This window comes from Gasterosteus aculeatus, chromosome 7 (genome assembly GCF_964276395.1).
Source record: "Gasterosteus aculeatus chromosome 7, fGasAcu3.hap1.1, whole genome shotgun sequence".
Classification (NCBI taxonomy): domain Eukaryota; kingdom Metazoa; phylum Chordata; class Actinopteri; order Perciformes; family Gasterosteidae; genus Gasterosteus; species Gasterosteus aculeatus.
The window spans coordinates 7,654,294-7,682,088 of NC_135694.1; the positions used below are offsets into that span (position 1 = coordinate 7,654,294).

General features: G+C 43.2%; 4 protein-coding genes across 13 annotated transcripts in view; 1 reads left to right on the forward strand and 3 right to left on the reverse strand.

Moving 5' to 3' along the window:
- Positions 1–27,795, forward strand: part of rpl34 (ribosomal protein L34) — a 277,780-nt gene that overhangs the window by 205,593 nt on the left and 44,392 nt on the right. The gene's annotated exons all lie outside the window — the stretch shown is intronic.
- On the reverse strand, positions 289–5,309 carry lgi2a (leucine-rich repeat LGI family, member 2a). Its single transcript, XM_078106357.1, is given in 9 exon segments — positions 289–2,611; positions 2,709–2,873; positions 3,046–3,215; positions 3,388–3,459; positions 3,632–3,703; positions 3,987–4,058; positions 4,766–4,837; positions 5,022–5,227; positions 5,229–5,309. Coding segments are annotated over 9 exon segments (1,713 nt in total). The 5' UTR covers positions 5,295–5,309; the 3' UTR covers positions 289–1,793.
- On the reverse strand, positions 9,041–16,772 carry sepsecs (Sep (O-phosphoserine) tRNA:Sec (selenocysteine) tRNA synthase). Of its 2 annotated transcripts, none has more exons than XM_040181317.2 (12): positions 16,428–16,772; positions 15,379–15,494; positions 15,147–15,301; positions 14,727–14,845; positions 14,406–14,564; positions 14,009–14,162; positions 13,814–13,916; positions 13,577–13,706; positions 12,931–13,022; positions 10,990–11,083; positions 10,688–10,778; positions 9,041–9,698 (listed from the first exon to the last, which is right to left on the reverse strand). In XM_040181317.2, exons 2-12 carry the CDS (start codon positions 15,490–15,492, stop codon positions 9,452–9,454), a joined length of 1,458 nt encoding a protein of 485 aa, XP_040037251.2. In that variant the 5' UTR covers positions 15,493–15,494; positions 16,428–16,772; the 3' UTR covers positions 9,041–9,451. The 2 variants fall into 2 exon arrangements, with proteins under 2 accessions (XP_040037251.2, XP_040037252.2); XM_040181318.2 differs by having other exon boundaries at positions 16,199–16,482.
- LOC120821494 (sodium/potassium/calcium exchanger 2) overlaps positions 24,314–27,795 on the reverse strand; it is a 38,706-nt gene continuing 35,224 nt past the window's right edge. For all 8 annotated transcript variants that reach the window (XM_040180075.2, XM_040180074.2, XM_078106354.1 and 5 more), the window contains one exon: positions 24,314–27,675. In XM_040180075.2, coding sequence (XP_040036009.1) covers positions 27,426–27,675 — 250 coding nt within the window. In that variant the 3' untranslated portion in view covers positions 24,314–27,425. The remainder of the gene's footprint in view (positions 27,676–27,795) is intronic.

Genomic DNA, 27,795 nt, shown 5'->3' on the forward strand with positions numbered 1-27,795 from the left:
CTTTCCTGCCACCTTTAGAATTAACAGAACATTTGGCCATTAATGAAACGTTTTTTATGATGTCATAAATTACATTTGCATCGCAGAAAAGTTAACCTGACTTGAAGGTATGTTCGTGTGACATGTAGGAAGAGGAGTTGTGGCTTTATGACTTTAAGACATCGGTGACAAATAGTCGCGGAGAATTTTATTTAAACTCTTTTTAGTCAATGATGTCCATATTAACACTGACTGTTTTTGTGGTTATGATGACCTTTTTTAAAGCAAGGAATAATACAACACTTCGTACAATCATACTTTTACACATTTATTTTGATACTCAAATAATTAGATTTACAGGATATCGAGAGTAACATTCAATACGGTTGAAACTAGATTATACAAAAGAATCTTCATGTCGTAAAGCTTGCATATTCCGCTATGTTCATTATTTGCAATACAATGAGGAGTACTACTTTAAGACTTCATAATTTTTAGACTTCAGAGAAATCTAAAAGAATTTGGCAAACACCGTTTTTTGAATGTCATGCTCCTGCAAACTGTTATTCTTTTCTTTATACAGTAACTCCAAAAATCTGTTCAGGTTGTAGTGTGAGGAACAGGTAGTAGCATTGCAGTCCATGTTTTATGTACATTTTGTCAAGTCAACATTCAATATTAGTAAGAACAGAATGACGTAGAGAAAAAAAGCCTCTCAACTTGAGTGAATATATTTACATAAACGTTTTCTTTCCTTCATTATTGGACAAACAAATGATGTCCTTTTATCAATGTTATTTATATAGGTCCACTGGCTTCTGCGTTGTGTAGCCTATTTCTAGTTCTATCCTAAAACTAAGCTATGTCTGTCTGTTGGTTTCACTAATCATCAACACTGAGCGGATAAAAGGGCTTCCATCTGCTCTATCACCTATAGGTCCTGTGGACTAAAAGGTTGTTCCATTCTCCCGTTTGTCCAAAAAGGCTAAAGCTATATCATTTCCCAAATCAATTTAACCTCCCAAAACAACAAAATACGTCTCATTTGTTTTACTGTAAGCAATATAATCCATAGCATCTACAGTAACATTTTTCATGTAACAACTACACTCTAAGGGCTGGGGTATCGGCTATAGTTATTAAAAGTTTGTGCTTTCGAGATTCATTCCCTGTATGGAAAACGCAAAGGGGTGTGATGCTTGATCACGGCCGGAAGGAGGCACTGTGGGCCCATCAGACCCAGAACCCCAGTGCTGATAAGGCAACAAACTGCACATTACCACACGGTATGAGGACGTGAGGTAAGTTGCACATAGATGAGCAAACACACCCGTTACATGCCCCAAGGAACAATCAAACTAAATTTCTGTAACATTTTTTTTTGTCGGGTACTGGTGTATATATATTTTTGGGGATGGGGGGGTATAAAACATATAGCACAGGGGATACTAAACTGAAATGTACATCCAAATCGATCAAAATATATTTCAAACACACCCCCAGGAATGTCAGCTGGATTTTTAGGAGAGTACCAGCCTCCTCTCAGTCTCTGTGAAACGGGAGGGTCTCCTATGGTCGGAGAGACCATGAGAACAGATATCAGAACAAGGCCATCAAGAACTAGTCAGGAAATGTCAAAAACAAGAAGGATTCCACGCGCCACTCGACCCTGCTCTTATTTGCAACAGCCACAAGTGGAAGAATTGATATTTGACAGTACATTAAGTCTGTACTGGTCCTTTTTACTTCCTTTCACAAATATTTTTTTTAGTGGAAGACGTTCGAGGGCTGGAGGAGCAATAAAGCACAGCCCCTCACAGGCTCAAGTCAATGATGACATGCTCAAAGATCTGTGTGTTTCCCTTGAAGCTAGATGTGAAAATGAAGTCCCTGCGGTCAGTGGCGACCACGGTAAAGGAGCGCGGCGCCTGGATGTACACCTCCTTAAAGCGGTCAAAGAGCTTGATCTCATCATCCCACAGGTAGATCTGCGAGAAGGTGTAATCACTTCCCAGGGCCAGGTAGTAGCGATCCTTGAATGAGAACGGCTGGAGAACCATGGAGCCCCGTGAGGGCAAGGCCTGGATCTCCACAAACTGTTTGGCGCCCCAACGCAGGATTTTGGAGTCACCGATGTAGCGCGTCATAGCCAGGTAGAGTTCCTCCTTGACACGGAAGTGCTTCACAGCCACAACATCTTCCATGTTGGGGATCTCGCCCTGCAGGACGAACTTCTGGTTGCTGCGGCTCCACTGGTAGATCACAGGCACCTGTGAGCGGCTCGCCAAAATAAGGTGGGCCTTCCCATCCAAGTCCAAAAACTCTGCGTCTGTGTCTCGGTACCACTCATGCAGGGACTGGTATGAATAAAAGCCCTTATCGTTCCACTTGTAGAGGGTCGACAGGCCGGCTTTCGAGCTGTCCGCGATCAAAAAGAACCAGTCGGATCCAATCTGGAATGCCTCGATGTCATTGGGCTTGGAGATCTTGGACACCTCAATGTCCTGGAACTTGCTGAACCTACTTTGGTCCTCGTCAAACTTGTAGATGTGGGAACCACCAAAGAGCTGAGCCACGATGACAAACACCTGGTCCTGAATGACGACTGACTTGCAACCCACAATGGACTGACCTGGAAGTTAGGGGGAAAGACAATAGACAGGCCAATTTTACACAAAAGGGTAAACACTCTCAACACCCCGGTGTTATGAGACAGTCCGTTGCCGTACCTGTGATGTTATCGTAAGTCCTGAAGTTCATTTCTATGTGGTCCCATTGCAAAACCATACAGCTCTCAGCGCTGGGAGCAGCAATGGTGACGTAGACGTCATTCTTATAGCTGAACGTGTCGACAGACAGAGACTCAGATGCCACCGACTGATGGAGGAGAAAATCTGGGGAAAGGCACATTCTGAATTTAAAAATTCTCCAAAAACTGAGTAACATCTTTTTTTTTTAAAGCCACATTATACAAGGGACACTGTAAGAGAACTAAAATTTTCACTTCTTTGGGTGACCGGGTCGAGTGCCGGGTCACGATGCCAGCCGGCTCAGGGGTTTCCTCACCCGTTGAGACGCATTCATCGTGCAGGCTGGTCATATCATTGAGGCGCTTGTCCTTCATGTCCTCCGGCCCGGCGCACACAACATCCGACACTGTGGCGTTGGTGTTCTTCAGCCAAGTCATCAGCCACTTGGCCCGGCAGTCACACTCAAAGGCATTGCCTCGCAGGTCCCTGCGAAATGAGGAGTACTGTTTGTCATTGCAGAGAAGTGGGCAAGCTGGAAGGCGCCTTTGAAGATTAAAAAGTGAGAGGAGGAAGATATACAGATACATGTATATATTTTACGCAGAGCGTGAAGTAGTAGAACAGAGGACATTTCACTATTCTCCAAAGACTAACTCACAGCTCTATCAGCGAGTCCAAGTCAATGAAGACGTCCCTGGGCAAGGCTTCGATGTTGTTGTTCGCCAAAGACCTAGAAATAACAACAATGGATCAATGGCAGAAACCGTAATCCTAATAAAGCAGTGAACTATTAAGCATCACTTAAAATAGTTTAGTTGCCTGACTTCAGAAATCAGCAAACAAATACTACAAATTAGACGTTTTAAATGTGTTTGGTAATCATTTTAAATGTTGAACCACACAAGTGAGTCAAGTCCCTGAGTCCTCTGAAGGCGTATTTGGCTGCAGTCTCCATCTTGTTACTTTCAATAAACCTGTGGAAGATACCAGTAAATCATCAATTCATTGTTAAGAAAATGTGAATTTATTGAAAAAGTTGTTTCAATTAATTTCTCATAAATACATACATTTTCAAAAATGCCTTTGGTGCCAACATCTATAATGATTGTAATAATCTTTTCGAAAATGGTTTAGCTTTTCTAAAATAAATGTAACCAGTAGAGGGCGTACACCACATTCTTTGGTAACTACACTAATTCACTAAACGTCTTTGCGTTACTTTGAACAGAAGTAAAATCAATTAAATGAGGAACTTACAGATACTCCAGATGAGCAAGGCCTGAGAATGCATCATCCCTTACAGTTGTAAGAGAATTGGAATTCAAAAGCCTGTGAAAAAAAAAAAGAAAAAAAAAAGACTTATTAACCAATGCTGGCTGTGATTCGGTCTCTAAAACAGACCTAATTTCTCAGTTTGGCAATTCACGTTTAGGCAAACAGAGGCAAAGGGTAATAGTATTTTTTTTTAAGAAGTTGCTCTCACCACATTAAATCATGGCGTGTCGTGACTGGTTTAATGCTCTATGTCTGAGCCACGCCTTTGTTTCTGCTGGCATCACAGCTACTTCTACAGAGGAACAACTAAGTACATTGATGGCTTCTGGTAAGTACAATATTGCACGGGACTGCACTAAAAGCTCCTGACTAGATTTCCATTACTCATTTATTCACAGGTGTCCTTTGACACCCTCCACTGCTGACTACTTTAACGTGCACCCAACAGACGTTGCTTCACTGTATCTGATTATAACTTAATTCAGGCTTTTATGCTGTGCAGCAAGTCAACGCTATCGCATGCAAAGATATTAGTTTATCATGTGTGATGAGCGCTTGTTTAGTTCCGTGCCATTAATATGCTGGTGCGTTTGTAATGTCCATCCCCCGCATTAAAGACATTTCACGGTGCTGTGAAATTCACCAATTTCCACTGAAATCAAAACTGCTTATAGCATTTCCTAAATTCCCCCGGATGCGAAGACAACTCGCACGAACACCTCACGACGCAGTGGAGACACATGCTGCTGAAGAACTCTTACAGCAGCTGCAGGGACGGCATGTGAGCAAACATCGCCTCCTTCACCTCGGAGAAAGTCCCATTGACGAGACTCCTGAAAGGAAGAAGCAGCACCCGATGAACAACAAGCCACCCCCCAAAAAAGCGTGTCGATCAACGGAATGCATTCTCTTTGCACGGTGGCTGTGTTTTAACGAAGTGCAGTAATACGCCCACGTTGCGTTATTATGCATTAAACACGCGCGCACGGTGAGGAGATCCTCCGCGGAGCTACTCACAAAGAACTGACGTCGTTGGGGCTGATCCTCGGAACGTAGGAGGACCCGACGCAAATGATGGACTCCCTGGAGCAGCTGCATGTCGAAGGACATCGGAAAGCCTTCTTCAAATGGCAGGGTTGGGACAGGAAGCAGAGCGACAGAGAGAACAGTGTCCAGATCTTGAGAGTCGGCGGCATCTTTCCTCTCCGGGCTTTTGCATGCGCGGAATTGGGGTTTTGCTGAGAACACCGATGGAGGCAGATGGCACCGCGCGCTTCCACCCTGCACCATGAAATGCTGCACTGGCTCCCTGACATCAGCAAATCAGCTGCAGCTCCCCTCCGTCCACTTTCATTATTTATTAAGTAGGAGCCCCAGTCGGATAACTGTTGGTTAAACATCCGTGCGCCAAGAACAAATGACACAAAATAAACGTTATTACTATGAATGCCACTGAAGAGCTGGGAACCAATGTTGCATCGACAGACGCGTTTTAAACATGTTTTTTTTGCTTAAATATATAGTGTACATTTATAGACACCGCTCCATTATATCATGATACACCGCGACAGACTTTATAGACTTCCAGAATCAATTCCGAATGACGTCAGTTAGTCACACATGTACATTTTTGGGGGCCAATTGTAATTTCTGGATGCGTTTTGCCGCACGGACTTGACGCCAGGGAGCGGGAGTGTTTATGGGGGACACTTTACAGTAAGGTGTACTGTATTCTACCCCCCCTTCATGCAGGAGCGCGGAACTGCGGCACCATGGACAGCGCCAATGACGGGCCGCACGCACACGCACAATACACCTTGAAAAACAAAAAACTCAGTAATTGCCACATACACATCGAATTTCTACAATGCAACCAAAATTATATCAGTGAAATGTATTTTACAGAAGGGGAGAAAATACATTATTGCAAAAATACTTTGCTTTGCCAGTTTTACACAAAAAAAAAAAATCAAGGGGGTTCAATTTAAAAACACAAGTTGAATTACTACTTTACACTGTCGAGTAAACAAATTGGATTTACAATTTGGTACAACAAGCACATATTGTACCTCAGAGCTTCTTGGGTTGGAAATTGGTGGTAAGGCTGATGAAAACGAGCCGGTTATACTCCCATTAGTGGTAGGACCTCTCCAGAAAATGACCCAGAATGGCTTGTGTTGATGGATTTAAAAGACATTGTGCATTTTGTTGTTGCTTCTGCATACAGATGAAACCATCTCATACTTCGAAAGCAACATTGTCGAGCACAACAGAGGTATCAAGAGCTGTTCCCTGGTGACAGAGTTCTAACACCACCATCTTGAACACTTCCCGCAGATAAGGTGTTTTGGCCCTCACCGGTTGGACAATCAGATTCGAAGCCAAACAGTTTAAGAACATTGTTAAACACACACGCTGCTTTAAGAATGTACCACTGACTCTGACTTCAAAACATCAAATGATGATCGCATTCCACATCAACTCGCCGTCTTGGTACAGTTAGCCGTGAGGTATCTCCACAGTTCCAGTTGGTGTACTGAAGGCGGAAGAAGCTAAGGCTATGAAGCTACAATGCCCTAGCACACCTGATTGTGAGGGTGGTACACTGAACACTGCAGAGCCTTTGAGCTAAGCCGGTCACCATCCGGACAAGTCAAACTTGTGGCCCTCTGAACTCACGGACTCCCATCCACTGGCCTGTTACACAGTTGGATCAAATCGTACGGTGACCTTCAAAAGGCACATCATCATAAAAGGTTGGTTAGCCACCAAATAGGGCGATTAATAGTAGGGCTGAACAATTAATCACAAGCTGTATTTTCAGCCCTATGTAATTGCTGTTTTGTACACACGGGTTTGGTAACGTGAAGGGTATCGTCACATCTATTTTCTCTCCATACTTTGGCTGAACAATAACCAGTCACCTTTCTTCTCTTCACAGACTGAGACGTAGAAAAATGAACGCCTCAGCATTTCTCAAAGTCATCCTAGGTGACAACAGCAGCCAAAGGATGACTTTCGCTCCCCTGGACCTCCCACGAGGAAGGCGGCACAACGTCAAGCAGCGAAACCGTGGCTACGGCCGGCATGGAGGCATATCGCTCTACAGCTGCGATGACTGTCTCCCCAAGTCGGTGACACGCAGTTCAGGATGTCCCTCGGAAAGGTGTTGGTCCAGTTGATTCTTCCTGTAGTCGCAGACCGCCACGGTTCGGTGCAAATGCTGGTTCTTAAAAGCAGCGCGCGTTCTTCTAGGTTTTGCACCCGGTGCTGATTTATGCCTCTTAAGCTATTTTATTTAAACAATATATGCGGATTCATAATTAAATCAATGACAAACGTCTCAATCACAGACAGGTGATCAATGACCCTATTGGTAGTTTGGTAAACTGTGGCCCGTTGTTCTGCAGCCCCGTTGGAACCATTCTGGCCCTCCATCATCACTGAACGGTACCCGGCAGCTGTTGGAGGGCCGTTAGTCACCCTGCAGCATCCCTGTGCTACTTCGGAGTTATGATTGATTGTGTGGAGCACATATTTACGACATCTATTTTTTTTTCCTGCAATTTTAGGATTAAGAGACTTAAATGTTAATGATAAACCAGCTGGCCTAACTCCTGCGGTTTGATTTTCCTGAGCGGTTTCCGCATTGAAATGCTGGACACCGACAACACTGAAATTAAAAAAAAAAGACTGATGCCGTGAGCACGTTTCTCAGCAGCAGCTCTTTCCAAATGTACACGTTGCAACAGACGGGATCGATAGAGGGGAGCTCCATTCAAATTAGCCAGCACAAAAAAAAGATTGGGTCCGACTCTCTCAATCCCCACGGGCATCAGGGCCTGGAGAGTAAGAAAACACTTGCACAGCAGCTCTGTCAAATATTCAACAGCTGAGTATTCCTTCGCCCTGATGCAACATCCCCCCCGACACAGAAGACAGAGACAGCAACATTGAGCATTTATACGTTTTGTGAATGCCACGGCTGCGTTCTTTTTCAGAGTGCTGCACTGTAGCAGAGCAGTCACAGTGTTTTTCCACTGTACTCTGTATATGGTTCAGTACAGCCTGGGAGCTGTCAGAAGGTGCTGATGCAGCACTCTTATCTACCAGTCCACCTTAAAGACTTCAGAGGGAGGGAGGGAGGGAGGGAGAGGGGGGGGGGGATTGGTTCTGCTGCTTCTTTCGCTGCTACACACATGCAGGAAGACCTGCACAGACCTCGCGGCAACAACAGCAGCTGGAAGTATGAACTACCAGAGCATGTCAAAGGTCATCGTCTTTGCATGTCCTGAGCTTTCAAACAACAATCAACCTTGATAATGGACGGCAGGTGAAGGAGCCGGCGCAGAATAGAAATACAGATTGTTCTTCAGTCAGTGAGACTCCAGTAGGAGTGGATTTCTTGTGCCTCGGGGCACTACCTGCGCCGTTTACAAATGAGTAGGATTGGAGTGCAGTACTATGACAAAAAAACAAACAGCATGATTAAAGATTGATTCCGCTGGGGAAGTTCTGACTGAAATCGAAATCCATCCTACTCAGTTTACATTAAAATACTACCGTATTACATTTAATAGCATATCTCTTAAATGGTTCATACTGTGTCTACAGTACTGGTTCGGTAGACATTTATATTATCAAACACAGGGTTGATTTGGTGTACTTCATTGATTATGTGATCCTTTGCCATCGCTTCCGCAGCCTGAAAGTAAATGAGCTGATCCAATGCACTGGCTTCAAATGGAGATAATGGCTCAACGGCTTGGGTATCTCATTACACCACACTGCCGAGGACATGGCACAACATACATCATAAGGCGATATTGTTTCACATATTAGTGGGTGGAAGAGCAGCCTGATGTGTTCTCAAAACAGAACATCACGTGAACTCTCTGCCCAACACGGGCGAGGGAATCATACTTACATTCCAGCATTGTTTTTTTAAACTGGCTACTTTCTAGTATATTTGAGCGTATTACTGCACTGTGCAGACAAAAAAAAGGTTTAACTAAGAAACAAACACACACCCGAAGTAGAGGCCATTTTTACATAGTTTATCCATATTCTATTTTGAGTCCAAAATACACAATTTAGTTGAGCAGCAAGTCTTTGCAGACACTTTGGATCAGCGGTGAACTACATGTTCCCACCAAGCGCTCGTAATACAGCGCTTGTCCTTCCATTATCTACTGACGCACCTTTACTGAGCAGAGAATTAATCAGTGACATCAGCGTTTGTCATTTGGGTTTGTAATAAACACCGGCGCCAGCTGTTGCACGCTGAGCTGGAGGCTTTGACCTTATTACAATGTCCGGATTGATGATCCATCAGCGAGAGCCATTAGCAGACGCACGCGGCTCAAACCAGGGCACCAATGGAAGAAGAGGCAGCAGAGGGCCCAGAAGAAGAAATCACATAAGGGTTCTCATTTCAGATCTGTCAGTCACTCCCCGGTTGCGTCCCCCTGGCTCGAGGGGTCTCCCGGGGAACTGCCTTTCGTGGCATTTCCCTCTTTCTTCAGGGCCTTGAGGCACTTGTCGAGCCTCTTGATGCACAGCGTCACGTCCTCCCGGGTGATGCCGACAGCGGAGGCAGCGTTAAGGTAGGGACAGGGGTAAGCCTCAGAGTGGGACATAAAGCCCAGGAACCGGTGTCCATTTATGGTCTGCTCTTTACCCAGCGGTATTACCCTTGAAAAAACAAAAAAACAATGGAGAAAAACAGGGACAACAGGGTAAAATACTGATTATTCCAGAATAGCAATGAAGATATCTAATAAGAGATTTACAAAACATTAGCAAACAAACTTGTCTAATTAGCCAAGATCTATGAAACTATTTTTTTTAACAAAACCATAAACGATTATTAAATTCTCAACCAACTGCAACCGTAAAGTGTTTCATAAGCAGATATTTCAAGCAAGACGTACGACGCTTTGGTTTGTAGGCCCGGCGCCACAGTCGGCAGTTTAAAATCACTTAAATGAGAAAAGAATTTCTGTCGGGCTGTTAGAGACCGCTGATATCAGCGACCTTCATGGTAGAGAGAAGCATTGCAATTAAATGTCGAAAGGTTATGTTGAATAACTGCCTCTCACTCACAGCAAAAGATACCAGAAAATGAATGTGCATTAAAACAGAAACTGAACACAAAACAACTACGGCATATTGACCCAAATAAATGATTCATTTGGGATATTTAAAATATTTAGATGGGCTCCCTTGCTTGTTCATAAACCCGTTGAAGGGGAAAATGGAAAAAGAAAGAAAGGCACATTGGTTCGTTTCATCAGCCACGAAGCAGAAAAAAAAAAAAGAGAAGGACAAAAAGAAAAGACCCCTGTCCCTCCTGCTTGGGAGAAGCACTACCAGAGGGAGTGAGAACACGGCTGGGACCGTCTGTGCCGCCGTCCCCGTGGAGACAACACCGCTCTGTGGCTCGAGGCGGAAATAAGCTGTTAAATTGCGAGGCGGTCCTGATAGGATGGGGCAGTGTAATCGTCTAAAGTAGCTTCCCCCCCACCACCACCACCCTGCCAGATACAGCAGATCCATCTGGCTGATTGCTCACGCCCACTGGCCATCTTGCTTGGCAACGCATAGCTCATATACGCATTTTCCGACGACGCAGACAAACCCCATCGCTGGGTGTGGCGAAGCCCTTTTAAAAGTTTTCATACCTGGCTCCTGACACTTGGCGGGTGAACAACATGGAGCCCAGCTGAGTCACCGCCTTGTCGCTCTCGGCCTGCAGACCGTCCAGAGACATGGCTGGAAGAGAGAGGAGCCACACCCAATGAATGAATCACTCACACACACACACACACACACACACACACACACACACACACACACACACACACACACACACACACACACACACACACACACACACACACACACACACACACACACACACACACACACACACACACACACACACACACACACACACACACACAAGCCAGTGAACTGAGCTTACCCAGAGAAATGGGGTTATGTGGGGTGTGAAGCAATCTCTCCCCGTGTGCCAAGGCTAGACTCTTCAGCTCCTGGGACAGGAACAAATAAATCTCCTGCAGGACATGCAGACACAGAGAAGCTAACTTAAGACCAGAACCAGGGGAAGCCGGAGGCCACGAGAAACAACTATAAATAGTAGCACAGTGCTCCTTTCACACGCTTATTTTAGCAGCAGAAGCAACCTTTCTTTTCTGCTAATCAAAGCATTTCTACCCACAAGCAGACCGGTCCACATCCAACCCCCCCCCCCCGTTCCCATCTCTGCATATGCCCGACTGTGTGCGTTTCCCTCCAAGCTCCAATGTAAGCAATGTTTCCACTTCCTCTTCATCACCCGGTGTGGCCAGGACCTTCAACCACATCACACATCCACCTCTGGGAAGAGCAACGCATGATTTAATCCTGAGACTTAAACGTCGATTAAAATAGGATGACGCAGAATGAAAACGGGAAATGGACACAGATGCCATCAGCACAGGCCAGAAATGTGCTCCACAAATAAAACAGCTGGGTTTTTGTTGCTGGCCCGGGTTCCGTATAGCGAGGCGCTGACCACTCTAAGATCGGCTCTCTGGAACAGTGTGCGTGTTTGTGTGTGTCTGCGTCTCCTGTCTTCTCTGCTGACTCATACCGTCTATATTTGAAAACACCAAGGAGGAAAATATTTTCACAAGACTCGAACACAAGCCGCCTTTCAGTGTTGTAAAGTGTCTCCAAGTGTCTCTTGTTCTCTTGTAACAAAGGGGGACTTGACAATCTTTGGAGAGGAGGGGTGCAAGTGGCGGAGATAGTGCACCGCCACGACTCTGCACACAATAAGTGTGTGTGTTTTTGACTAAGAAGACACACATCGTCTGCCAGCTCTTAAAAGATTTTTTTTTTTTAATAAATGGTTACATGAGGCTGTAAATGAATCCCAACAGATGCGATGTCTGAATTATTTAAAGCTTTTGACCCTGTGTCGGCGATGTGAGGAAATCACTCAGTTCTGCAGACACCATGGAAAACTGGTCCTGTACATCAATAATGCATCATGTGGACCCAGAGAAATCAATAGAGCCCTGATAGGTCCGGATCCTGCGAGAGGCCGGAGGTATGTCCTAGATGTATACTTTTGCAACAGATGTGGTTTCATGCAGATCATATTTGGGTATTGAATGCCGCCCCTTTAAGTATGCCAAGTGTAGCAGAAGTTTGTAATTACCTAATGTACTCTTGAGGGGTTGCACTAGGGTGCGTGTCAAAAAACATGATAGAATCCATCTGGGATTCTATCTGAAAAATCTCCCCTTCCACTTTTTGAACATTAAAGACAAATAATGTGTTTCTGTATCTTCCAGAAATCAGAGCGTTGGCAGAAACAAACTCAGTCCGGTTCACAGTCCATACTGTGGATTTATGACACAGCCGCTGTCGAGGCGTGACAGTGCTGCAGTGCTTTCCATTTGAAGAGGGAGCTGCTGCATGTGAGCGAGTCTGCTTTGAACCAAGGAGGTGGATGTTTTCTGAAGCTTCTGGATCCCTTTCATCATCCTATAGCATGATCCTCCCTACCCAGCGCTCATTGCTCGCTGAGCAGTTGGAAGTCTCAGTCCTCGGTCAGAATGGAGGGAGAGGGCTCCACACAGACTCACACACGGGCCACCCACACCTGCATGCGGCCAGTCAGAGCATGTGATCCACTGCAATTTAATACAACTTATGTAAGCTGTCCTATTCGGTCTTCAGGGGAAAGCTGTTGACACAGCATGCATATAAAAATACCAGGACTGACATTGCCGCAGTGCTTTTATACCCATCCATGGTGTTTCTATCACCTGGAAGCATCCTGCAGCCTTCACACCCCACCTGAGGCACAAACTATATATTGCACGATAAGGTGACCTGTTCATCTGCTCACCTTTCGCTCCGAGAGGAGTTTCTTGTAGCCGTTGGCTCCCAGAGTGAGAAGGGTAATGAGGACGTCCAGAGAAGGTGAAGCGGACGCTCGACCTGGACACAAGAGCCCGACGAGTGGCTTGGTTACGCCGCAATGTGTGCACAAACAAACATAACTAGAAGCACACACATTCGGTCCTGACATTCACCAAGAAAAGAAGCACCAGGCGCCGTCAAGGTGAAGCGTCACATGCATGTCTCTGTGGCAACACCAGGTGACAGCTTTGTCTCACTGAGTCCTTCTCTGAACATCTAAAATGAAACTGAATACGCACGCCGAGGGGTGGTTATCGATCCCATTTGTTTCACTGAATGTCAAAAGCCGCCAAAGAGGAGGTGCTGAGCTTTTCAGTTGAGTTGACACGTTCTTTGAAATATAGTTCTGGTGTCACTCTATATTTATCCTGTGGTCAGCTTAACCTGAGCCTAATATGACATATTGCTTTGTGTCTTAGAGCTCCATTGACCTGTGAAAACGCTGCTGCACTGGGTTCCGTCACTAACATTCTTCTAAAAGTATTAAATACAGAGCCACTTATCTAGTATTCGAATCAATAACCTCCACAATGTCACTTGTATAGCTCGGCCATAGTACTGCTGCTACTCACCTGGGTACATCTTGCTTATCTCCTGTACGAAGGACTCATCAAAACCCGCGATAATGGCGCCACCTACTGGAACCATGAAGTTCTTGTCCAAGCTTTGCACAAAGGCGTCGATTCTTCCCACACGAGACCCCTGTTCAAAGACCACCAGGGAAAATACTAAGCAACCACCGTATGTGCCAGAAATGACTAAAGTACATGATGAAATACACAAATGAGAGATGTATTGAGGATACTAACCTGCTGTATAAGGTGCATGCATTTGGACGACTGGACTCCGTATGCATTGTTAACTATGTGGGGAATATTATGTTTGGCACACAGAGCAGCCAGTTCCTCAAGCCTAGAAGACAAGATAATGAATGACTTGTATTTATAAATCGACTACTGTGACGTCTACAACGTAATAAAAGGGTCAGTTAAAGCGAGCATTACCTGTCGGGGACACGCGGGGCAAAGCAGGATGTTGTCGAATGAATACACAAGACGTTCTCGGCTCCGAGTTCTTCGATCTTGCGTTCAACCGCTTCCACGTCCGTCCGCAACTCATCGCCCTCAAGAACGTTCTCCACCACCACCGGTTCAAAGCCTGTTGAAACAGTCAGAAATGAGCCAGAGACCCCCCCCTAAGGTGTTACTGCGTGTGTGTATGTCTAAGAGCAAGAAGCCCAATTTTGCCTGGCATACGGGGGGGATAATTAGCACATATCACTTTACGTGGCATTCAGAAATAACTCTGCACAATGGCCATCCGCTGCCATGTTTCCAACACTAATGCAGTCTGAAGCGGGTGGAGGAGTGAAGGGACATCGGATATTGACGTCAGCGTCACCTGCTGTGATCATGGCTTTGAAGCAGGACTTCTGGTCGATGCGAGGCCAAATGATGTAACGGGCTTTGGGCCTTCGATGGCGCAGAGTCAGGAAGCACAGAGTCAAGCTCATTCCTGTTGCCATGGGAACTACAAAGCAGCTCGCCGCACTCCGGACACCTGCGGGCGGAAGAAACAAAGCATGTTTTTATAGTTTTCTATTTACCCTCTATTCTTTTTAATGGAAGCGCCTGATTAAAAAACACATTTAAATGTTTTGGTGGCTGAAAAACAAAAACAAATATGAAATCTCCTTCAGTTAGAATGTCAAAATGTACACACCGGTGAGCTTTAAGATGTCCAACACCACGGAATTGGTCAGCTTGTTTAGCAGACTGGATCCTGCAGCTTTGGGCTGAATAGCAGCGATGTCACCTGACCGACCTATGCCATGGATCAACCTGCATAAAACAGCCAGCTGTAACAACCGAAGACTCGAAACAACGTTCTTAAATTGAGGCATCCAAATACGGCACTTCACTGGTCACCAGTTGGCTTGTTTACTTTTTTAGGTAAATCAGTACCAGTGTTTACATTGGCTGGTAAGCTAGTGAGATGCCTTGATTTGGCCTCGATTTAAGATTTCTTATTTTCATTCATTATTCACAATTCCTCATTGGCCGCATCCATGGGTTCCTTCTATAAAATGTAAACTCCTACACAAAGAGTCAGACGTTGAGGGACTGATTGTCAAACTTGAACCTGTAATGTCGTCTCGCCACGAGGCTGGACGCCACCCGGCCCTCCCGCTCTCCCACGCCGCAGTTGCCGAGGAAGTTATTGCTGTCCATCACGGCCAGCTCATTCAGGAAGAGCTCGATGGTGCTCTCAGTCCAGCCGTCCTCTGGACACTTCCCCTGCAAACACACGCAACACGCAAATTGGGTGAATCCGCAGTGACTCGAGGAAACACGAGCGCAGCTGTAGACCGCACCTGCTCCAGTAGATGTCTGATGAGCTGCTCATGGCCGCGGCGCGCCTGGCTGCCCTGTCGAATGTACGAGGTGGACACGATCTTCTCACCCAGGCTGAAGTTTTCGCTGTTCATCTCTGTGAAAGAAACGGCTTCACGTCAACATTAACGGTCTACTGCCAGGCACAATATTAGTTGTACTTAAATGTGGAACTGTAATATGCAGGAGAAACACAGGATAATATAATAAAATCTCTAATATATCCATTTGGTAAAGTTTTACATTATGCTTTTGGCATATAAGAAGAAAATTGTCAAGCCAAAATGCCTGACAGCAGGTTTACTTGTAAGCATTACATTTCCAAATGAGGGTTTACTGTGTTGATAATTCTTCAACAAATTTAAAATACCCTCATGAGAATGCTTACGTTGTTTGTATAAGTATAAAGTATATAGTCTCCAATACAGTTTTTGTCTCCAACACTTTTTGATCAACCTCGAGGATCTAGTTTTCTGATCCAAAGAGCAAAACTGAAAAAAATGAGTCGTATTGTGCACAATGTGATTTTATTAGTCACAGAAAGACCAACTCACTAGATTTATGATAAAGGGGAAACTAGATCTGGTCACAGGAATTAGCCAATGAAAAACAGTTGTACAATGTCTCCTACGGCGCTTAGGGAACATGTGTAACCAATCAATTGCAGGTCATATAAAAGAGACTTTTACACAGTCATGGAGACGTGAAGTTACGTCATCACGCCGCATGTTTCCTTAAAGTCACCCTCGCTTACTAACTCAAGGTTTCTCTGTAGACCTTCAACAGAAATCAAATACCCACCAGTATATTTGTGTAGCGTATTAAGTAACACGAGTTGTAAAAAAACCTAAAACAACATTGGCTGTTAGCATGGTGACACTTTGCCCCCGGGTCCATCAGGCTACCTCTTAGGCCACCTCTTAGCAATGCACGCCAAGCTGCTAGCAAATGCTAAGCTAGCAGTTAGGCGCGAGGAGCGCATTCATTGGCGCATCTCTGGTAGCGGACCGTGCACGTTAACGCGTCTTACCTCACAGCTTTCCTGTGAGACTCTCCCAGTAACACAACGTCAACAAGGCGTGTGTAGCGACGGGAGGAAGAAGTTGCTTCTTCTTCTTCTTCTTCTTCTTTAGGGTTTTACGACCGTTTGGGCGTCAGCGCCATCTTCTGGAGCTAGCTAGCTAGCAAGCAGCTTGGTGACGCGTCCCGTGACGTGTCCACTTCCGCCTTAACACCTGCCGGGGTGCGATTCACCTTTGAAGGATGTAAATCAGTGCAACTTTAGTCACCACTGCATGCATGTCTGTTTTACATGAGACTGGGTGATGGTCCTTCCAAGGGGGGTTTAATAATTTACAAGCACTGATTCATTCTGTTCACCATGATTCATGAAAACAATTTTGGGAAACAAAAAAAAAAGCTGTTCACGTGACCTTATATGTTTTCATAATAATCATGCTATACAGGACGAGACAGTCAGTTCGTTTTATTTACCGTTTTGATTACAATTAATTTGAAATATTTTAAAGTAAATCATCAATTTTTTTTAGTAAAGAGATAGATCATAAAAATCATGCATAAAACGTATTTTACATTATTCCGTATTGTCTTCTGAAAGACAAAAACAGAAATTCACACATGAATCAGCTCACATTTTGACAGTTATGTTTTATTAATCAATTCACATAGTATTTCATTGCTACCACGTAAATATACAACGCTTTATATTGCCATGCGTTCAGAAAGGCATGCCTTTTCCATATAATGAAATGTTTTAGATGAAAAACATTGCATCATTAACATGGTTGATAGTATGGCAATCAATAATTATGCACCATTATATGGCTTTACAGAGTGCAGGGTACAGGTCGCAGTGTGCAAGGTACGGCGGTGGAATATACATTTTTTAGGTAAAAGTATATGTAACAATACAAGTTCATATGTTTCTTGACCAAATGTATTTAAAAGTAATGACACGAAAAATGAAATCCATTTAGGGTGCTACGTTATTTTAATCCAATTGTAACTGGATTAACATAAATGATATGTGTGCAGCATGTTAAAGCCATAATAATACATCATATGTTTAAAATGTACAAAAGTAAAATGTTTTTGGAAATACATTTTTCTCAGTAGAGAAATATAGCAAGACATAAAAATAGTAAGTAAAGTACCAGTACTAAATGCAGTCACTATCCACCACTGATTTTCTTCTGGTATTTTAAACGTTCTCATCCTTGCAAAAAGATTGTATTACAGTTCCATTTACTGTTTTGCATTTCATCTGAAAACATAATCCTTTTGTCAGTTAGTTTCTTTGGAACAATTTATAATGAAAATAAATCCCATGCACTGAAATTCACTTGACATTTTCTAATATTAAATTAGTGCCAAACCACATGAAAGAGGATCTACTTACTTTCTGTTAACATTTTGTAATGAGCCCAACTGTATTGTAATCCTGCCCATCAGCCCATAGCCAAAGCGACACAAAACCATGCTTACATCCTCACATAGAGGGAGATTACTTAAAAGACATTGTTGTAACCAACAGAATTGCTGACCTTTACATGCATCCAACGTGAACAGGATTCAAAGTGGCCCCTATTCAAGTGTAGATGAAGATGAATAGACATTTTCTCAATGTGACCAGGTAGAGATATTTCCATCAATTAGCTGCAAAGGGGGAGAGAAAAATGGCAATATGTTGATATAGCAGGGATTTCAATTTAACAGCTATGCCAACATCTTGCCTTCCTTCCTGGACCCATGGTTTGGAAGCAGACGGGAGCAGTGAACCAAAGAGAGCCGCGTGGATCCAACAGATTTGTGCATGTCACATACCATCTCCGAATAACTCCCAAGTAAACGGCGATCGGTGCACAATCAATCAAACTCCCTCATGATTCAGGGGGGGCATGAAGGCAAGTTGCCCTGCAGCCTGCAGAGTTCATGCTCACTCCTTCCTACCTGATGCGGCGCGTCACACACGGTCGCTTCCTCGGACCCGTTCGCCCCGCCATCGCGCGTCAGCGGAGTGAAAGTGGGTCGAGGGTGCAAGAGATCCTCTTGTGTTCGTAGTGTGTGGAAGTCCGTCCTCTGTGGGAGTTTCACAGTGCGGTAGGTGTGTTTGGAGAGTTCGGCGATGCACCTATTTGGCGTCATTTGGAAAGACGAGGGGGGGGGGCATTGATGGATCTTGCGAAAGTCCCCAAGTAATTCCACGGTAAAACGTGTGCAACTTTAAATAGAAATAGTCGACAGGCTGCTGTATACGTCACTATCGGCCACGTAATGCTACCACAGTTCATTTAAATGATTGCATGGAGGAACTACGGTTTAAATCTCTATATACATTAGAAAGTAGTATTTTATTTTTCAAAATACCTTTAACACTGCACATATTTATGCACAGAATAAATGGATGAAGTCCATAGGTCTTCCTGTCCTGTAATAGTATATTTGTTCTGTGGTAAGTTATTTTTCTGGATGGCAACATTTTTTGTGTTTTGGGGTTTTATGACACCAACCAGGGAATTACTTGAAAATGACAGCTCTAAGCTCTTTGTTCGGCAGAGTGATTTCATTTCCTGTGACTATGTTAAAGTCCATCAATCCTTTAAAACTAATACTAATGGAATTCATTCCCTGGCCCCGGTGGAAGTGTCCCAATACTGAACCACATGGCTGTGAGTGTGCATGTGAACGTTTATTGCTGCTGAGGAACAGACCCTTGTTTTTTTTTTTTGTTTTTTTTATACCAGAAACCTGGTTATCCACACAGAAAATAAATCATGACTGCAGAATCCCTTTCATTAGTGAATCACACTGAATCATTCAAAGTCTGTCTAGACCAGAAAGGGACGGCTATCTACGACAGGAATCATCATTTTGTGAGAGACTTCTTTAGCAACATTAGTTTTGATGTTGCAGAATTGACGTTTCCAACAGTTTACAGCATGTTTACAGGCAGCTTAAAGGCAGATTTTACAGTCATGAAAAGTTTAGTTAATCAAACTTGGATCTAGACCTTTTTGGCTTGTGACCCTCTTGCCAAAAGTTTTTGTTCCCTTTGGATGTTGCCAACCTTAGTTTGGGAACAACTGGGATTAGAATTTAAATAAAACTAACTCCACATTAAGTGCATTTTACTGCCACACTTCTGTCCTTAAATTCTATTTTGAGAGCAGGACTTCTACCTGTGTCCTCATATTGTAAATATCTTTTACTGAAGTAAAGGATCTGTAAACTTATTTTTCCTCGGGTGCTCAAAATTGCAAACCAAGGAAACTCTGAGGGAAAAGTCATTCCTGGTCACCGATTAGACGGTTTGATCTAATCTTTAAATCCACATATTAAATTGCCGTGGGGACTTTGAGTGCACGAATATGAGCAATAATTCCCTATTCAAACAATTAGACAATCCTTAAGTTGACGTTGCAAGTGACTCACTTCCGAAGGTGTTGACAACGGCCACACCTGTCAACACCCACAGAGCAAATACCTTTAATTACACAACCAGGCATGGCGTACAGTCAGCATTTGTTTCTCATGGTTACTGAGCTGTAAAAAGAAATTCTAGACGATAAGAATTTTAACTGGCACTCTGGTGAAACAGATAGTGGCATTAATGTGATGTATCTCATTTGAAATGGTACCAAAAGAGCAATTTACACGACACCCAAAGTCGAATAACAGTAGCGATCCAACTTGACATACAACTGATCAACTTTTAATGATAAACGCACACACTTGGTGAGACTATGTAACAGCAGTTTTTCAGTCACCTGGGAAAGTTTTTGAGAGACTGCTTTACTTTCTCTTTATTTGTCCTTATTTCACTGTTTCTGATTCAGTTTAAAATGTATGGAAATAAATGTCAGTTACAATTTTCTCTATGTTTCAAAAATCCAAAATCCTCTCTTAGAACAATTGTCAAGCCGAATCACGAGCGGCATTTACAATTCAGATCGTCCCAGAAACCGCCCTGCTTTTTCTAATTCAGAACAAATAATTTCCCGCATGAATCCCCTAAAAACAGCCAAACAGGGCACTTTTGGTGATGACTCGCCGGTGTCTGGAAATATTTGGAAACAATTCTCTCCGTCTGCCTCTGACAAGATTGTGATAGGATTTAGTGACTGTGAGGATGTGGACTGCAGCCTCACTCCTCTGAGACATGTTTTCTTTTTAGAGGAGTCCAATGCAAGAGGGACCAGATGAAGTCACGGAGCAAAGTCTGGCCGATAGTAAAGCTGAGTCGACGAACAAGCCGCCCCTGGTGCTACTTACTTTGCCAACGTGGAGCATGTGGAGTTTATTAACTGCTGGCGAATTACTAACAAAGCAAGTTGGCCTGTGTTTTAAGATGTGCGCTGGAGGAGGGGAAATCCTCACAAACTCTGCCAGCACTGCCGTTGACTTACGAATGTAAAAGGAATCTTTTGCTCTCAACCTAATGCATCATATACGTAAATTAGAAGGAATTTAATTTAACATCTATTGCATTACACTATATTCTTATTCTTCAGTACCCAAATGTTGGAGCTGCATGATGTCATAAAACAACACGGACATCGTGGTGAAATCAAGTCCCTCCTTGAGTTCATGTGTTTCTCTGAAATGGAATCCCTTCCTCCTAATTTCACCTGAACTGTTCCCAACTCATCCCACCAAAGATATGTATTTTGTATTTACAGTAATACAGCCACTATGTGGGTACTGCACAGTTTAGTGGCATTCTGGGGGCCATGTAAACAGATTGTGAGAAGTATAAAATGACTGGGTCATTGGTAACTAAAAGTTAAACCAAAAATAGCCAAAACAATATTGTCTGGGATTTTATGTGTTTTGCAACACCTTCTGAAACCAAAAGTAGAGGAATGAGAAAGAAAAGTAAACTGTTACCGTGACACCGGAGACGGCATTCAAACAATACAAGTAAACAAAGATCCATATTTAAGTCTTAAGGGGAAATAGTACTCTGGAACCCACAAATGTTTATACGATCGATTTATGAAAATATGAGTTTAAATAAGACAAGAAGCGGATAAGATTTGAAGAATAAATTGATAATCAGCATTAGAACAAATAGTAAATTACAACACATTAAGGGAGACACACAATTATTGTTGTAGTTATATAACAATAATAATAACAACTACATTGTTAATATAATAATCTGACCGGTCATTACATTTTTCATAAGGGAATATGGTTTAATTTACAACGGTTATTGATCACAAACGTAATTCATACGTTTTCTACGGTCCATTGGACATTAACATGAACTAACACTTAACAAAATCGTGACTTCTTTAGACTTGCATGAGAAGTTCTTCGTGCCTCTCAGCAAGAGTTGATAATATAGGGATAATTTGCGGTTTAATTGTATAGTGTGTGAATTACCTCAGGGCTGACTTGATTTGGCTCGTCCCTTAACAGGTTTCTGAGGAAAAGCAAACATCCAGGAATGCCTGTATGAATGAAACACACCTCTCGGGAAAGATTAGAGATGGTTGGAGAGTTTGCATAAAGAAAGACAGCCAGTAGGATGAAGACACCGATGAGTGTTAAAGGAGCATCTCGGGATCAAGCAATCAAATGAACGTGTTAAAAAAGCATCTTTATTTGTTAGCAATCTAGGCTAACTAGCATTGTCTCTCAGAGTGAAACACAATCTTGGCAGTGTTAAGTTGGGAATGACAGTGTAAATGGTTATATCCACATATGAAAATCAAAACAGGTCACGCTACGAAGCCGTGTCCTTGTTGAGTCAACAGCAACAGCAATTTTCAGGTTTCCCTTGAGTTGTTACCGCAAACAGCACACTCTTGCTATGACACGCCACCACCTTCAACCTCTCATTAACCGTGCCTCCAGGAATCCCGTGCGTGTCTCTTCAAACTCCACGTAGTCTCAACCACGTGACACTTTCCCTTGTAGCTTTGGACGTACCCTTTTCATTTTGCCCCTTGGGGGGCTTTAATTAGGGCTTCCCTTGAGTGACCTTGTGCCTAAAGTTGGCCTCCCAGAAAGGGCATATAGAGCGTATTTTTGTTTGTTTGTAGAACGACATTGTGAAAGTGGCCCTTTGTCACTGAATATAACAGATGAACCCTGGTTTGATTGCCGGACGTCTACGGACCCGGGGTTGAGGTCTTTGTGTATTATACCACTGTACGTTGGAGTTTTACAACTGGAATACATCAAGGCTGCTTCTGTTAAAAATAAATAAGGTGTTGGCAGTTAAAGTTAAAAGGGTTCTTCTGAATCGGTCTGTTTTAAAAAGAGTTACAAAAGCATGACTCATGTTTCCAAGCAACTTTTGGGCGAAAACAGCGAATATCAAACTTGAACAAGCAAGTGACACAATTCTAAGGAAAGAAGGAAGATAGGCAATTCAGTAGAACAAACGTTCAGGTATGTGGGCAACCGGGAAGGAATCTGGAAGTGGCGATTACATCATTTGTGTTAAAACATTGAAGAGTCTGGATTTTGATCACAGGAGGGCGCCCCTTTCCACAACTAGTCTTCACACAAGCAGGAAGGCGCCACATGAGAAGAAATGCAGATCATTGTCCTTGTAAAAAGGTCATTTTTTTCAGACCTGCTGATTGCTATTTGACATCGTCATTGAGGCCACTGCCTTTGCATGACCGCGTGGTCCATGTGTGCATCTCAAGACTTTTTTTGCGTGACTTTTGAAGGACAATACAAATTCTCTTCATGTGTATGCATGTCTATGTTCAATATGAATAAATCGTTTCGGTTAATGTGCATGTATTCTTGGTCATTATTGGCAAGCAGAACAATGCCCTCAACTGTTAAACACTGCGTGAAAAGGAGTTCTTCAAATATTTAACACCAAAGGGATTCAGTCAATAAAGATTTTAAAAAGAATGCACGAATGCAGCAAAGGCAGAGATATGATTTTCAGAATTTATATTCTGTCATCTGTTTCTAGCTCCCCAAAACACCAATCCCGTCCCTGTAATGTGGCTCTGTACCAACTATCATTGGTCCCCACTGCCTCCTTAATACCCACCTATTTCAAAACCTGGGTTTTAAGTTTGTAACACATGTATTCTTAAAATAAAAAAAGACACAGAATATAAATAAAATAAACGTGCCGCATGGCAAGATGAAGGCAAAAAAGCTGTTCATAAGCTATGGTTTGGGAATTTGCAGACAAGTTCCCACCTGCTTAAGCCTATTTATCATCATCGGTGCAAACTATCTGTACTTTGCAGCAGTGGAACACTTGGTGTATGTTGTCTCTACAGCAACTTCACCACTTTTCTGCGCCGGGGATGCACTAACCAGCCACTGCCACGGTTCTGTTAAATTGACTACTAAATCCAAAATAATATAAGCACTTAACTAAAAATAATAATGTACTGTGATGGGTCACAGCGCAACCAGACTGCCCCCGTCTGTACCTTTAACTCACATATGCCAATTCTTTCCCATATAACCAGATGTACATGTTATGTTGAGACAGTTCAGAAAGGGGAGACACTGCCTATAGTTGCTTTCTTTATCTGTACCACGTGAGTTCCTCTCTGACCTGCACCTTCAGAAGACTAATGAGGGTCTTGTATTTTAATATCTCCAATGGGAAAAGTGAATCTATAACCAGAAAAGCTAAATATGTCCGTCCGCTGTATAAATATCAATTGCTAGCAAAAGAAATGTTAATACATATGCAATTATAACCCAATATTCCAACCCAGCCCAATATATATATATATATATATATATATATATATATATATATATATATTGCTGACTCACTATTGTGTGATTGTGTGTTGTAAACCATGTTTTCTTGACATGTTCAGTTCACCACTTATTATTATAAAGTCGAGGGGTTAAAATAAAGCACTACTGACTGGACATCCAGTGAAGACATAGTTGCATATTTGAATAATCTTTATTTGTTTTATTATATACTTTGTGTTTTTACATAAAGAGACATGTTTCTTTTACACATATAGATTATATGGTTAATTTGTATCTGTATATATGTACACCTTAAATAAATCTTACATTAACACCAAGAAAATGAAAACATTTACAGTGCAAGAATGTTCATTGGGAGGTCAACTTTCACTGTCGCTTACCCTGGTAAATTAAAATCAAAGCCAAGCGAACACGCTAAACTGATTTGCCTTTTGTTTTTTCCTTTAGTTTTTTCCTTCCTCCTTTCATGGTCTGAAATACCGGAGAAAGAAAAAAAAAACGTTGTGTCTTCACAGCGGTGGTTTTCGCATTGGAAGAGAAACTTATAGTATGTGACCGTGGTGGTAAGAAAAATGACCTCAGATCTGTTGAAGCAAAAACAAATGTGGAGTTAAGAGCTTTCTTACTGCGAGTCGGACGAGATGGCACCACCCTTAAGTCTCTCCAGTTGAAATGAAGCAGCGACAGACAAACGTTTGGCTTTAAGGTACCACTTAAGTTGCCGTCCGTCTTACCATCTAACTCTCGGCACGAGCGGCGGCGAGTAGGAGCCACTGATGAGGTGCGACCATGTGTGAGCGTGGGGGATCTGAGGCAAGACGTTTAACGGCAGATGTGCGCAGGAGAAGGCCTGAAATATTTAGCGGTTTCACGTGAGTTTGGATCTAGTTTTCTGTTGCATTGTCCTTTGACAGTAAATAACTGTGGTTGAACTCGAGGAAGCAATAGGGCATTTAATTTAATGTTTAGTGTAAAATGTGCTCGTGCTAATGAGATGTTAAGTAGTCAAAAAATAAATAAATGCTTTCCAGTTGTATTTTTGCTCAATAATACTAAGGTACTTTAGGGCCTCCAGCAGCATATCCTTGACCTTTTCCATCCATTGTTACAAAAAAGAAAGAGAAAATAAATATAATACACGTGTGAACCATTTTGTTCTTGCAAAAACAGAAATGCATATTTACAAAGTATAACCAATACGTACTTGGTGTTTCTTTCTGAGTGGATGCATACAAGTGGACATATATAGTTGGTCTAAGCTCAGCTGTACAGTCAGTGGGTAACCAGCCCAAATTCCTCGCATGCATTTTTCCTCACACGTCCAGAGAGTCTATATACCTTATTTTACAGTTACTACGCTGCTGTACAGAGGCTGTGTTGAGGTAAAGCGGGTGTTTCTGGCCAGCTCTAACAGGATGGGGGGAGTTTTGGGAGAAGCGGTCGCCCGCCTTCTCCTCGTGCGGAGTTGGAGAACGTCGGACAGGGAGGGCAGCGGGGGACAGACGCATGGGTGGGGAGGGGAGGTGTTGCGGTTCTCAACGACACACCGTATATTGCTGTTAAATTTGTGATTTCCACATTCTATGTAGCTTAAGGAGAGATTGTGATTATGATTTATATTTTCAGTACAAAACACACATTGTGTTCTTTTTCTTCTTCTTTTTTGCAAATACTGGTGGTATAATCTATATTCATAGATACATATAGGGAATGGTCATTGTGTGATGACTTCAAATGCAGATTGCATACATGCACACAAAAGCACCTTTGATTAGAAAATAAATTGCACAAGTTCGAGAGATATCATTGACCATACATGTCGACACTTTCTACATAGATACTGAGCACTGGTTTGCTTTAAGGAGTTATGAAACAGGTTTGAAAAAAGTATACATTTTGGTATACAACTTCTTAAATGTTGGTTGGTATTATTCACCTCAGAGTGTCTATTTTTACATGCAGTTGACTCCTTGAAACTACTACCTCAGGAGTTTGACTAGCCGGTGAGTTGAGCCCAGTTCTACTGTGAACAAAGCACTACACATTGACTAATCTAAATCAACCATTACACTTAAACACTGTTAAGTTCTTTTTTTTTCAAATGTATTATTTTGACATTGACTTTGTTACGGAACGTTAAGGAGCCGAAAGTACTCATGCCTTTTTTTTTTTTTTTCAACCAGTGAAAGATATTGAAGGCTAGCATATATTATGAGGCTAAACTTCAAATTAGGCCTTTTTTTTTCTTGCCTTTGTCAGGTGGTGCGTGTGAAGCATGAGAAGTTCTGCACAACCAGAACGTGTGTTCAGCGACAGAAGAACGAAGGAGGAAAGAACCGTGGAGATGCCTCTACATTACCTAATACTGCTACAGTACTAATGCTACTTCTTACATTTCATGAAAATGAAAAAAAAAAAGAATCCTCTGGAAAAACATTCAGCGCAAAGGATGACATCCGGCGGAGGGGGGCGGGGAAGAGGGGAGGGGGGCTTAAACTCGTCATTCAGGCTGAGAACATGATGAATTTGCAAATAAGAAATGACAACGGAGAAGTTTGTCTGCCCAGCGGGAGTGTTTCATCCCTCGCTGCTCGGGCGCAAAGCCCACTCGGGAGTCTTTTCGCTCAACTCCGTCACACAGGAAACACCTTTCACCCACACAGTCGGCAATTTACTCATCCACAATCTCCTGTTCACGCTTGGCGATAGCTTCTTAGTCCGTTGCAAAATGTGAGTTCAAATATGCCCACAATTCCAGCTCGGCCACTGCATTCACAACAAGAGGAGTTCCACACTGCGCATCCCTTGTTCTTCACCCCTAAGTTCACAGGAGGTCATTCTCCTCAACCTCGCAGGGGCGGCCTTGATTCCAGCGGATCCTGTGACACTAAATGGCATGCATAATGCTTCAATATTTGGTTAGGACACCCATACCCCCCCCCACCCCCCCCTTCGCCGTTCCAATTCAATAATAATAATAATAAATATAAATTCACTCGAGTTAGGCCTACGCTAAACCAGCCAAGCCAAAGTCTTGTGCCCTCGTTGGTTCATCCCCTCCCCATCATCCTCGCTAGCTGAAAATATCAGTAGATTTCATACATCTTTTACATTATTCCCTTCTCCGGACCTCCTTTTTCTTCTTTTGTTCCTGGGGTAAAGGATCACAAGGGTCAGGTAAAAGCGATGGCGGATATTACGGATGGTCGTGTTGTTGGTGGTGGTCGTGGTTGTTGTGGTGGTGACGAGGGGGCGGGGGGAGGAAGCAGGTCCTCCGAGGTCCTCAAATGGACACGGGACAGGTGATGACCTTGTCTTCCAGCATGACGCTGACCACCAGGAAGACGAAATACAGCATGAACATGATGAAGCCGAGCAGTTTGCTCATGCGCCACTTGCAGGCGGCAATGGAGATGATGACGAAGAGGAGCATGATGAAGAGGAGCACGATTGCACAGAAGAGGCCGTTGGAGCTGACTTCCACTGGTTGCAGGCCGTTGATAAAGGACCACATGAGCCAGGGGAACGGCAGTCTGCAAATACACACAAACACATGCTACAGTCATTTAGAAAATGTGCTTCATGGAATTAAACCCGGCAATGACTTGTCTTCCATACATAATTTGCACAAGTTTCCAATGATATACTGGTTA

Excerpts from the sequence above, each read along its gene's own strand:
- sepsecs (XM_040181317.2), bottom strand. The coding sequence starts at position 15,492 with ATGAACAGCGAAAACTTCAGCCTGGGTGAGAAGATCGTGTCCACCTCG. Across the intron at positions 15,302-15,378 it reads TCAGACATCTACTGGAGCAG|GGGAAGTGTCCAGAGGACGG; the intron begins GTGCGGTCTACA and ends GTGTGTTTGCAG. Across the intron at positions 9,699-10,687 it reads CGCCAAGTGTCAGGAGCCAG|GGTAATACCGCTGGGTAAAG; the intron begins GTATGAAAACTT and ends TGTTTTTTCAAG.